This window comes from Scleropages formosus, chromosome 16 (genome assembly GCF_900964775.1).
Source record: "Scleropages formosus chromosome 16, fSclFor1.1, whole genome shotgun sequence".
NCBI lineage: Eukaryota > Metazoa > Chordata > Actinopteri > Osteoglossiformes > Osteoglossidae > Scleropages > Scleropages formosus.
In genome coordinates, this window is record NC_041821.1 from 1,054,909 (window position 1) to 1,067,675 (window position 12,767).

A 12,767-nucleotide genomic window follows, 5' to 3' on the forward strand; every position below is an offset into this window, starting at 1 on the left:
CGTCTGTGACTCAAATTTATTTAAAGCAGCATAGGTTTTTTTTACAGAACAATGCATTTCCGCTCAGGTAACTTTTTGCAGTACTGGCAAGTGAAACCATGTTTACATTTGCATGACAATTTGACTGGATGTATTAAATGTGTAAATCTTCATTGTGTTGTGCATATATGTAAATAGACAGTTACTGTGCAAAAACACAGCATCATTTTGTCTTTCAACCTTTATTTAGAAAAATTGTCTGTTGATTTTATTAAAACTACAGAATATGAGAGATTTAAAGCACTTTTACAGAAATTGAAAACACCTAATCCCAACCCTCTAATCTTCTTCACAATATCACTTCCTGCACCTGACAAAGCAGAATGATGTCACTTCCTGTACTCCCCAACCACACATGCATTATAGTGACATCACTTCCAGGACACCTCACAAAATAGTAATGTCAGTCTCTCCTGCCTCAGTCCCTTTTGATGCCCCTGCCCCCTGCCACTGCTCCCCCGCAGTGCTGTCTCCACCATTCTCCTCTTGCTCTCTTCCCTTCTCCACTTGATCACCCTTTTCCTCACCCTCCCTCTGGGCCCCTCCCTCCTCCCTCCCTTTGATTCCCTCCTGCAGGTTCATGCCCCCAAAGCTGGAGTAGTCATCCGAAGAGTCATCGTCCGGCGCTGCCCCCTCCTCCGCCAGGCTGTTGGTGTCAGCCTCCCTCTGATGGCCCGTCCTCCCTGTCGGACACAGTCGGAACCCGAGCCGGGCCTCGGCACCCCTGACCCAGTCCCTGACCCGGTCCCTGACCTGATCCCGGTTCCGCCGCTTTGCCAGGAAGACCCCCAGTGCAATAAGGGCGAAGAGCAGCAGCAGAACTAAGACAGTCATTATTTTGGAATTTTTTGTGAGCTCTTTCATCTTCGTGGTATTTGCCATTGTTGTACTGGACTGAATTGTGGTCTTTGTTGCTTTTGTTTTTGCGGTCCAGCTCACAGTCAATGTTTCTGCTTTTCCTCCCCCATCCGTGTTACTCGCAGGTGGGGTGGAGCTACTCCCAACTATGTTGTGGTCCCCTGAGGTCGTGACCTCAGCAGCGGTCATCATGGGGACTGTCGTGTTGTGCAAAGTGTTTGTAGGTCTGGGCGTGGTCATCGTCATGTTGACTTCTTGTCCATTGTGGACTGTGGTGGAATTTGGGTCGATGGCATCCAGGAGACACACCCATGAGATGAACATGCAGAAGATGCTCAAAGACGCTGCTGAGGAAGCCTTCATCTCACCTGTAGGCGGACAGGGGCACCTGTCAGAACCATGGGTAACACCCTCTCTGTTCACTGCCTGGTCAGTATGTGGTTAATGGGTGATATGGCTCTCACAGGGGTGTTTGCACCGCAACGCGTCTCTATAGTATAGTAACTATACAGTACCTCGCTTTCCTGCATTTGCATTTATTTGTTTATGTTGATTCCTTTGTTATTTGATAAATGTTACCGTCATTTCCCCATTGAAATAGCAGGTAAATTTTTCCTGTATCAGTTCAGGGAAAGTACCTTGATCAATGGTACTACAGTAAAATGTGTAATTTGAGCAGTACGCCACCTGTTGGCCCTACTGCTAACATCAGTGTTCAGTCGCTGTTATCCGTGCGTGCCCTGCTGTTAATGTGCCGCAGGTCAAAAAGAAGCGAAACCCTGAAAACACACAACACTGAACACACACTGCACACTGTCTGTGATAGGTCACTAAAATGTTGACTTTCCCTCCAGAATTATGCACTGAATTTGAATACGGACAGCACTGTTCTCAACGCTATTCTTAGCAGTTAAGTTAGGTCTTAGCTGTTAGCTCTTAGTTAGTTGTTAGCTTTTAGCCGTTAGCTATTAGTTGTTAGCTCTTAGCTCTTAGCTTGCCACTGGCCCTGAGCTCACAGGTGAGTTGTTTTCACAACGCCCATAAGAAACGGCAGCGTTTCGCAGCAGATTGACGCCACGGTGTTTGACTCTACGATGACTGACGCCACGGAGACGGACTTGCTGCACTCCAATTGGCTCCTTTTCCCGCTCAAAAGCGGTGCGGAGCATCAAGGCCTCGTGATGCCGATTCATTTTCCTCAGTGTTCCCCAATGCTCCCGTCGTCCTCATCCACAAATATTGAGGTATTACTGTGAATAGTCCTCCGTCGGCGTTTTCGAAGTTTGCGACGGAAAGACCTCTGTTGGCCCTCGCGCCGTTCCAGGCGTCGCAGCCCACCTGTCTTGGGGTCGGCCCCCAACTGGGCTAACTGCGCTACGTAGTCAACTCGTGGACATTTTATTGATAGATTTATGTGTAAAATTTAATAATTTGTAACATTTATTGCCGCAGCTTGTAGAACTGCGATACCAAACATGTGACTGAAAGGTCTCCCAAGAGACACCTGTGGAGCAGGACGGCTGTCTGGTTCAAAAAGTGTAAAGTGGCGTACAAGTAGCAGCCAGGTGACTCTGTACAGGACGAGGTTGACGCAGGACAAACATCTGGGGTGTTGGCGCCCCGAGCAGCGGTGCGAGGAAGACGCGGGAAGTGGAGCAGCAACGGTTCACCAGCTCCTCTTTGAGAGCGGGACTCACCTGTCTGCTGTGGTGGCAGCGGTCCTGGTCGTCCGTGCGGAGGTCCGATGGCAAGGCTGAGACAGGCAGCGGGATGCAGGACGGGGATACAGTGAGAGGGGCTCGCAGAGAAGTTCTCGAGGACGGTGCCACTAGGCGTGTGATCACCAGATGAGAGATCGAGAGGAGGAGGAGGGGGTGGAGAGACCGAGAACAGCGGTTAGAGGAAGACGCAAAGAAAGAGAGACACGCAGTCGCAACCAAATTGTGGTCTTCAAACACACACACACACGTGTACCACCTGTCAGGTAACAAAGTGATGAACGCATGTGGACTTGAACCTGAAGCGTGCTGGTTCGAACCCCACGAAAGGCCGAGCTGCTGTAGACCCCCCCCACTTGGGGAAGGACCCCATCCAGCATGTGGTGCAGTGGGGAGTGCTGCTGTCTTTGCCACAAAGGTCTAAGGTTTGAATCCCATTTCCTGCCGTATTCCCCTTTATCAAGGTACTTACCCCGAACTGACACGGGGGCAATACCTTCACGGGTTATGAATAAATTTAAAATGGGCACATCTGTGACTTTGTAAAACTCCAATAGTAAATTAATACACATCAGTGACGAGGGAGGGGGGATTGGAGGGGTGTGAGCATCCAGCACCACATCCTGTTGTTGCCCGAAAGCTACGTTGAGCCCCCTCTCACAATGCCCTTGATGCTGTATGATCTGTTGTTCCTGCACACTTCAGCAGCAACTGTGCACATACACACACTAACACACACATCAGCAGAGCACATTTCTGCAGCATGTACAAAGCGGAAAACAACGTGCCTTTGTTAAAAAACAGTTGTTTGGCATCAGAAGCTTTCTGGGTGGGGGGGGTGTAAATATGTTGCCATGGCAACAGTGCGTTAGCTAAAGACCGTGATGTCATGACCTGTGGCTGTTTGTAGAGCTTCACTGTGTCAAATAACAAGAGCAGCAGGGTCCTAAACACTTGCAGGGCTGCACACACCATCAGCACACTTGCCTTTCTTGGGTTTGAGACTCACCTGGATGCTCAACTTTTATTATCATGAAATATAAAGACACCATGGAGAGTCAGGAGAACAAACACGGATGTTGGATCAAACCACTCAAGAACTGTGACTGGAAGCACAAATGATGACACTGAGGTTGTCACACTTTGGACACACAGTGAGGACGATGGATTCTCTCGAAAAGACGCTGATGATGGGAAAGTCGGAGGTAAAAAAAAAAAGAGAAGGAGGAGCAGCAAGTAGATGGATGGACTGAGCTGCAGTGACAGCGGAAGCACCCCTTTAATACCAAGGGCATGAATGGAAGAAAGAACTTTATGGATGCTCTGCGTGGTCAACAAGAGTTGAGAACAGCAACTTTTTTGTAAAAACCTTTATTACTACATTTTATTGGTGGTGATCTTTTATTCGCACCATCGGCCGTCGTCATTTCTCTGACGACTAGGTATCTGAAAGGAAGTTCTTTCACTGATGTGCTTCAGCGCTCCGTTTGGATCCCTCCCCAGGAGGAGGAGAGCTGGTACCGTGGGATCTACAGGTTGCAGGTGTCAGTCTCACCCTTGAGCAGGGTACCTGAAGGTACCTAAAGTGCTCCAGTAAAATGACTCACCGATGTAAATGGGTAAATCAGTGTAAGGTACTCTGTAGGAAAGCAGCAGCCAAATGAATAAATGATAATGATCTCAGCTGTTTATTTCACTACTGTAATTTGCTCTCTAAACGGCCAAGTCCTCACTTTGGGTCTCTGACACCTGGACCCGTGTCCAACGATAATATGTTACTAGAGATGAAGCATAAGTTGTAATTTCACCATGGATGAAAGAAAAACACTTTTATTTTAACAATTAGTTTTGCTTTGAAATGCAGTTGTCTTTTGTATCTTGGCGTCTTTGTCTCTCTCTTTCTGTCTTTCTCTGTCTCTTTTTATCTCTTTGTCTCTTTTCCTGTCTCTCTCTCTCTCACACACACACAGACAGAGTAAATATGCGACAGCTTGTTTGCCTCGGAGGAGCAGCAGTACCCTGCAAAGCATCAAAAACACCGAAAGGGACACTGAACAGTAACAGCAGTTGCACGTGTTGAAGCGCAGTTCTGCATTTTCGTCCCATGCTGGGGCAACACACACTTGGCATTGCGTTCTTTCTCTTCGCTCCACTGCACTCAGAGAGCCACGTCAGTATACGCTCTTGGGTCTGTTTCTGTCTCGAACCTGCCCTGCAACACAGGAAGCGCAGCGGTCGTTACACACAGGAAGAGCATTTCTGTGTCTCTCTGCAGTTCTGGTGCAGGATTCCAAAAACGGGCAGAATTCCACATCATCCATATATAACAACAGATGTTTGTAATGTATAATGCAAACAACACATATATATATAATGCAAATACATATGTGTATTATATATTGCCTTAAATGTTCACTTTTCCACATGGCTGCGTGTGTATGCGCGCGCACCCTTGCGCATAGAGTTAGATGCCATCTTACTAAGGACCGTGACTCTTTAACTGTGGAAGTCAACTTATTTCTGTTCACTTGTGCATGTGGAAGTTACACTTCCGGGCCGCAGCGCAATAAGTGCAGCCTCAACCTCAAAGATGGACCTTCAGTTGAAACATAAACATTATTGTTACTGGTGCGTTTTGGTACCTTTTTGTACTCAAACTGCTTACTATGATTTACGTGCACACATTTGCCACACACAGCTCAGAGCAAACAAAAGTGCATGAACCACAGACAGAGCACTTTGATGCAAACACAACTGCTGAATTGCAGTTTCTTTGTTCAATGAGTACCTTGCAGCGCACACATGCTGGTTGAAGCCGCTTGTCCCGAGCAGGGTGGCAGCGAACTGGAGCCCAACCCGGCAGCACAGGGCATAAGGCTGGAGGGGGAGGGGACACACCCAGAACTGAATGGGCTTTTGGGTTATTTCTGTGGGAAATGAAGCCGGAGGAGAGAAACAAGGGGGGGGGGGGGGGGGGGGGTGCACGGGAACACTTTGGCAAGTCAAACAACTCATACCGCGGTATTCTGTCTCACCTGGAGAGGTCTGATCATAGAGGTGGGATGTCACCATGGCCTCGACCACACCTGGGCTGGAGGATGATCTGTGGTCCTGGAAGATTCAACGGATATTAAGAAGATTTGGCTGCAGGGATGGATTACGGCGCAAGTGTATTGGAGAAGCGATGGGGCTCTTGATTGTTTCATCACACTGTAGACGTAACCCTGTAGTTGTTACTCATGGGGTTTTGAGCATCACTGGGGATGAGAAGAGCAAGTTGCCCAGTGAGACAGAGAGCTGTGGATGGGGGAAGAACCAGCAGGGAGACACAGGCTGTAGTGCTGGAAAAGGTGATCAGTCACACAGGTGGACAGAGTGCAGACATTATGACATGATACTGTACCTCATGACATCTTTCTGTCACTTGGAGAAGTATATAAAGGGAGTCAGAAAGCGAAAAAGTGAAACCAGTATTATCTTTGTCATTTCCTTGGTGTGGAATGTCGCGAAATGTGCAATGACAGGTGTGAGTCGATGACCCCTGACCTCCCCCATCCTGTTCAGAGCCAATTAAGGTGAGCTCTTTGGACGAAATGCAGCCTGATTTTGGGCAGCCCTGTCAAATATCGTTTTCAACTTCTTAAGCTTTTGAGTTGGAAAAACAGATGCTCACATCTTGCCACACTCAAGACATCTGGAGAAACACTGCTGATTCCTCACCCCATCAGATTCCAGTTTAACAACATTCCCACAATCAGGTGTTTCTCCACCCAGTAGTGAATTATACATTCTGTGCTTGTTTGCTCTTGTGTTGCTGTCAGACACACACACAGTACAACTGACTCACACCTCTGCTGCTCACTGTGTGTTCTCAGCCCCAACTATGAGCACAACTGTCACCTTCCCACAGTAAGAGCTCAATGAGTGTAAATGAAACACGGGAGGGGGACGTTTCAAGACACAAGGACCACAGTTGGGGTTGATGTGTCCAGTGTTTGAGTTCCTACCTAACGGATAGAACTTCTTAGAGTTGAGTTCTGCAGACTTCTGAGGACTGCTGGTCTGGTTCAGGATTTCCTTCCCTCTGGTCCAGGACAGGGTCACATCTCTGGTGTTCTCCACTGAACACAGTACCCTGCACCTCTTACCCGCAAAAGGACCCACCTCAAGGGGAGGCACTGACCATTGCAGTGCTGATGAGTTCTGAATTGTTGCACTAGTAATGAACAGAGGACACTGAAGCAAGCAGATATTATCTCTTCAGTTCTATTCAACTGAATTATAATGTGTTCAGCTGTGGGATTTGTTTCTGAGATGGACCAATGGCTTGTCACGAAATGTCATGAGCACAAGCAAACAGATGGAGAAGGACACCATACAATGATATGATGTTGGGGTTTTTCACTGGAGCTGCAGACAGGGTAGAAAATACTATCTGTCTTTTCAAAGCAAAAGGAATGAGAATTTTGTAACAATGTAAACCAACAATGGGCTTCTAGTTTCTTCTCTACTCCACTGCATTATGACTGTGTGGTACAGACTATGGTAAAGCTTAAGTGTGATTTCTGTATGTAACCTGAAACTGACCCAGGCAGGAGTAAACACAGCTGAGGTATATGCCCTGCGATGAGGGTACGTTTAAACCAGTAACAATCAATCAAGGGGATCCCTTGAAGGCAGTTGTGCCTGTGAAACATAATAGTGGAGTAATGAAAACAGCATGTGAGGAAGTAGAACGCCAAAGTTACGATCTGCGTCAGTGAACTCCCATGACCCCTCAATTTTCCATGAGAGGGTAAAAAGCTGGTCGACTGCTCCATGGTCAGGAGGGAATCTGCATTGTTCCTCTTCAATCTGAGGCTCAACTATCAGCCAGAGCCTCCTTTCCAGCACCCTGGCATAGACTTTCCCAGAGAGGCTGAGAAGTGTGATGTCCCGATAGTTAGCACACACTCTCCGGTCCCCTTTCTTAAAGATAGGGACCACCACCCCAGTTTGCCAATCCAAAAGCACTGTCCCTGAGGTCCATGCAACATTGCAGAGGCGTGTCAACCATGACAGCCCCGCAACATCCAGGGCCTTAAGCAGTTCCGGGTGAATCTCATCCACCCCTGGTGCTTTGCCACCGTGGAGCTTACGAACTACCTCGGTGACTTCCACCAGGAATGTCGGGATAATCCAAAACTGTATAAAAGGTATTGTTCGCGAGTTGTCTGGCAGTTGCTCTGCAGACCAACTCGGCTTTGTTACTCTGTAATAAAGTCTACTTGCATTTACAAACTACCCGAAGAGTCTGGTGCATCGTCTCTGGAAACCACGACAAGACAAGTAGCGATAGTAGTTAAAGACAATGGCTGGAAAATTAAAAAATTAAATTCAATTGCCAAAGGAAATAAGTATCTCAAAGAACTGAACTGAACCAATCTCAAGTTAGTAGGCTATCCTAGCTATGGAAAATAAAAGAGTCTTCAGCCAATGGTAGGGTTCTTAATGTGCTGGAGCCTAGAGGTGATTGGTCCAGTAAGAGGAAGTGACAACAGACTGCTGATGATGGACAGGGGTGGGAACCAATGGTACAATGAACCTGTACAGGAAACAGAAAAGACACAAAGAGAGGAAAGAAAAACAAACCACAGCAATTCCTGTACAGTACAGGGATGTGACCTCTGGGGTTCAAAGTGCCAATGGCCGCCCACCCCTCCTGGGTATTCTAGATAAAAAATGACTTTTAAGTCAATTTACAGCTATTTATAACAACTGAATTAATATCAGACAAAATTAAATTAGGCTTGTTCACAAACTTCAAATTGTGTCTGTTGTTTAGCTCTTAGTAAAAATAATGACGGTGTATGAGTCACCGCACGATGTCTTTGTGTGTGGAGACACCATTTTGCGTGAATGCTCTCTTTTATGAACCTTTTACCGCGGTTCGCCCACGTCATGTTGCACAAAGTCCTGCACACACACCAGGAAGCACTGAAGGGAAACTTGTCACATGAATCCTGGGCCACGACACACTGTGAGTCGGTGTGTGTGAGCAGTGCATGGCAGTGTGGACTGGGATGGTGAAAACAGTACAGAGACTTGAGGTGTTCTGCAGAACGAACCTTTATGGCTCCACCATACTTCATATACAAAACCACTTCCTTCATTTTACCTGCCAGAAGTGAAAGAAACTCCTTTGGTGTAGATCATATGTCATGTGTCAGAAGCTTTGCGACATCCACCTTGACTTCAGGGTTCACATACTGACTGTACTGACAGTATATCTTGGATAAACAGTTAATTTCCTTCATTTTTCCTTTGTCTTCTGCGCACCTAATGGTGACAGTAAGCACTGCTGTCACAAACACTGCAGAGTGTCATTTCACTGTAGTCGACCCCTCAGGGCTTCTCACTGAAGGTCACATTTTCATACAGAATGACGGCTGTTTCTGTCTCTGGCGCCCTCTGCAATACGACAAGTGGAACAGTTATTACACAGCAAGAGTGTTTCTCTGCTCCTTTGCATTCCTGGCACTGTATTCCTGAAAACGGCGAAATTCCAAGGATCATATAAAGACAAATGTATATACTGGAACGGCGCTCTGGATGGGGGGGGTGGATTAATGTAAATAGTTGGTCCTGTGTTCCTCTCTGATTGGCTGTTAGGTTGATGATGCTTAGTTTGCCACAGGGGAATTCTGGGGGGGTTCAAGGGGTGTCGCCCTAACCATTGTGTGGAGCTGGGGGCTCAGTTCCTGGGGGAACTGGGGGAAGTCCTTAATGTGTAGCATGCTGCCTTATACTGTCTCTGTGAAGACTCCTATTGAGAAGAGAGATATGTGAAGATGTTTTTTTAGTGATGTGGGATGTCGGAATTTAATTTTGTTCTTGTGGTATTGAATGAAGTATGGGAAAAAAAAATGTATTCCATAAAGAGCATTTTCCTGGAATCCTGTCTCCTGAACCTCTCCAGTAAGTCCACGGGGGGGTGCTACAGTATGTATAATCCGTAATGCCCCATGTATTCACTTGACCTCACATCTCTGTGTGTGTGTGAGAACACAGCGTAAGATGCTGTATTTACCCATCCTACCAAGGGTTGTGTGTCATTTCTTTTGCTGTTGATGGCAGTGTAGGTCACCTCACTACTGTCTGTGTCCACAGCACCTACACACAACACAACAGCACTGTTACATTTATTTACCTTCATTATGTACGAACATCCCACGTATTTCAACAGCACAAATAACTGCCACTCACACGTATAGAAACTAAGAGATTTCTGGCGGAGGTTTGCAGACTTGGAGGGTCAGTTTGCACACAGTCCCAGTGATTGAACAAAATTTATAATCGGACCATTGTAAATAAAACAGTGTCATAATTTACATTTACTTGTGTAATGCTTTTCTCTGAAGTGGGTGACAGTATTTAGCTACCTACAGTTATGTATCCGTTTATACACCTGGGTAAGTTTACTGGAGAAATTTAGGGTAAGTACCTTGCTCAAGGGTATAGCACTTGGAACTGAGATTAAAACCTGCGACCTTCAGATTCACTGCCATTAAACTAAGAGCAGTTTTTTCTCTCTTTGTTGGCAAAGAAATTGGTTTGTGCCGATTACAAATTGGTTCTATGAACGGAAAACTGGTGCCTGCGGGCTTCCATGGCGACAGCTGCATGTTAGTATTCTAATTATAATGTTTATTTGTTAAACACAAGACAACAAATCTAGGAATTAGAGTGATTAACTCATTTGAAATTGTATGAATCCTTCCACACTTTGGAAAAACACATGTCTCATACGCAGTTGTCTTGATGTCTGTCTCCTTACATGTGTTACTCTCTTTCTGACAAAGACTTTCAGCAAAGTTTGAAACTGAATGATTAATCCCAAAGTGGTCCTGATCTCTCTGTTTAATGAACTTGCCTTCATCTTTTATTTTGCTGTGATTCTGTTTCTTGCACATGAAGTAAATGACTGCAGTGACCAGGACCACAGCTACAGGCACCAGCACCGCGATCGGTGTGTAGCTTCTCTGAGTCTCTGAAGGTCGGAAACCTGCAAAAGTAAACAGAAGTAGAAAGGAAGAATAGCAATGTCCTTAGAGGAGGTCAAACTGGAACGCTTTCACTGTAATATACAAACCCCATTTCCAGAAGACTTGGGACACTTGGGACTTTCTAAAATACAAGAAAAACTAAAAACTAACCTGTTCATTCACTTGAACCTTTATTTAACAGACAAAAGGACAAAGAAAAGATTTTCAGTGTTTTCACTGATGAACTTAATTCTATTTGTTAAATATAAACAAATTTAGAAATTGATGCCTGCAGCACACTCAAAAAAGTTGGGACGGAGGCATGTTTATCAGTGGGTCACATCACCTTTTCTTCTGATTACACTTTGTGATCGTTTGGGAAATGAAGAAATTAATTGTTGCAGTTTTTCAAGTGGAATTTTTGCCCATTCTTGCTATATGCAAGACTTGAGCTGCTCAACAGTGCGAGACTGAAATTGTCTGATTCTCCTCTTCATGATGCGCCATACATTTTCAGTAGGAGACAGATCTGGACTTCAGGCAGGCCAGTCAAGCACATGCCCTCTATGCCTCTGAAGCCACGCTCTTGTAACGCGTGCAGAATGAGGCCTGGCATTGTCCTGCTGAAATAGACATGGACTTCCTGGGAAAAGACGTCATCTTGACGGCAGCATATGTCTCTCCAAAATTCCAGCATAAGCCTCCGCATCAATGGTATCTTCACATATATCCAGATCGCCCACGCCGTGGGCACTGATGCGCCCCCATACCATCACAGAGGCTGGTTTTTGCCCTTTTTGTTGGTAACAGTCTGGATGGTCTTTTTCATCTTTGACACATAGAATCCGATGTCCGTTTTTCCCAAAAACAAGCTGAAACGTAGACTCGTCTGACCACAGAACAAGTTTCTGCTGTCTTTCGGTCCATCTCAGATGACTTCGGGCTCAGAGAACTCGGCAGCGTTTCTGCGCAAAATTAATAAACGGCTTCCTCTTTGCATAATAAAATTTCAAGTTGCATTTCTTGATGCAGCGGCGGACTATGTTGAGTGACAATGATTTTTCAAAGCACTCCCGAGCCCATGTGGCTATGTCCATCACGGTAGCATGACGGTTTCTCAAACAATATCGCTTGAGTGCTCGATGGTCACACGCATTCAGCAGCAGTTTCCGCCCTTGGCCTTTACGCACTGAGATTTTTCCTGAGTCCCTGAATCTTTTTACGATATTATGAACTGTAGTTGGTAAAAGACCTAAATTCTTTGCAACCTTGCGCTGAGAAACACCATCTTTGAACTAACTGACAATTCTCTCACCAAGTTCAGCACAAAGTGGTGAACCACAAACCATCCTTGCATGCAAAGGCTAAGCCTTTGGTGGATGCTCCTTCTGTACTCAATCTCGATAACCTCACCTGTTACCGGTTCAACTGCTAATTGTGGAACCTTCCAGAACAGTGTTACTTCTAACCCTTTCAGTCTTGTTTTGCCTCTGTCCCAACTTTTTTTGAGTGTGTTGCAGGCATCAATTTCTAAATTTGTTTCTATTTAAAAATAGAATTAAGTTCATCAGTGAAAACACTGAAAATCTTTTCTTTGTCCTTTTGTCTGTTAAATAAAGGTTCAAGTGAATGAACAGATTACAGTTCTTAGTTTTTGTTACATTTTTTAGAAAGTGTCCCAACTTTTCTGGAAATGGGATTTGTAAATAAATACAATAGAAACACATGTGAAGTTCAAATTCATACATGAGAACGAAGCTCGACTTCCCTCCCCCTCAATCTGTGCACCAGTCATCTTGTGTCATCTTGGATTCCTCCCTGTAGTTTATTTATCCATCTGATCTCCTCTTATTCTGCTGTTACCTTCACAAAACCAGGAGCTTCTTCATCTCAAACTCCAGAGGAGGGTATTAAAGTTAGTAAAGTCAATTTCCTTGATTGTTTCTATTATGAGGGGGTGTGGTGGCGCAGTGGGTTGAGCCACAGTCCTCCTCTCCGGTGGGTCTGGGGTTCGGGTCCCGCTTGGGGTGCCTTGCGGCGGACTGGCGTCCCGTCCTGGGTGTGTCCCCTCCCCCTCCCGCCTTACGCCCTGTGTTACCGGGTAGGCTCCAGTTCCCTGTGACCCCAT

General features: G+C 45.9%; 2 protein-coding genes across 2 annotated transcripts in view; both read right to left on the minus strand.

The window, feature by feature from the left end:
* Window positions 1-246: 246 nt before the first annotated feature.
* On the minus strand, window positions 247-3,039 carry LOC108929991 (uncharacterized). The gene is made up of 3 exons (XM_018744961.1): window positions 2,875-3,039; window positions 2,595-2,725; window positions 247-1,265 (listed from the first exon to the last, which is right to left on the minus strand). Exon 3 carries the CDS (start codon window positions 1,258-1,260, stop codon window positions 427-429), a length of 834 nt encoding a protein of 277 aa, XP_018600477.1. The 5' UTR covers window positions 1,261-1,265; window positions 2,595-2,725; window positions 2,875-3,039; the 3' UTR covers window positions 247-426.
* A 6,182-nt stretch (window positions 3,040-9,221) lies between these two features.
* LOC108929987 (uncharacterized) overlaps window positions 9,222-12,767 on the minus strand; it is a 34,471-nt gene continuing 30,925 nt past the window's right edge. The window contains exons 18-19 of the mRNA XM_029259268.1: window positions 10,528-10,659; window positions 9,222-9,767 (exon numbers count right to left, since the gene is read on the minus strand). Of these exons, the coding sequence (XP_029115101.1) occupies window positions 9,592-9,767; window positions 10,528-10,659 (308 nt within the window). The 3' untranslated portion in view covers window positions 9,222-9,591. The remainder of the gene's footprint in view (window positions 9,768-10,527; window positions 10,660-12,767) is intronic.

Bases quoted from the DNA above. Each gene is read 5' to 3' on its own strand.
- LOC108929991 (XM_018744961.1), bottom strand. From the start codon at position 1,260: ATGAAGGCTTCCTCAGCAGCGTCTTTGAGCATCTTCTGCATGTTCATC.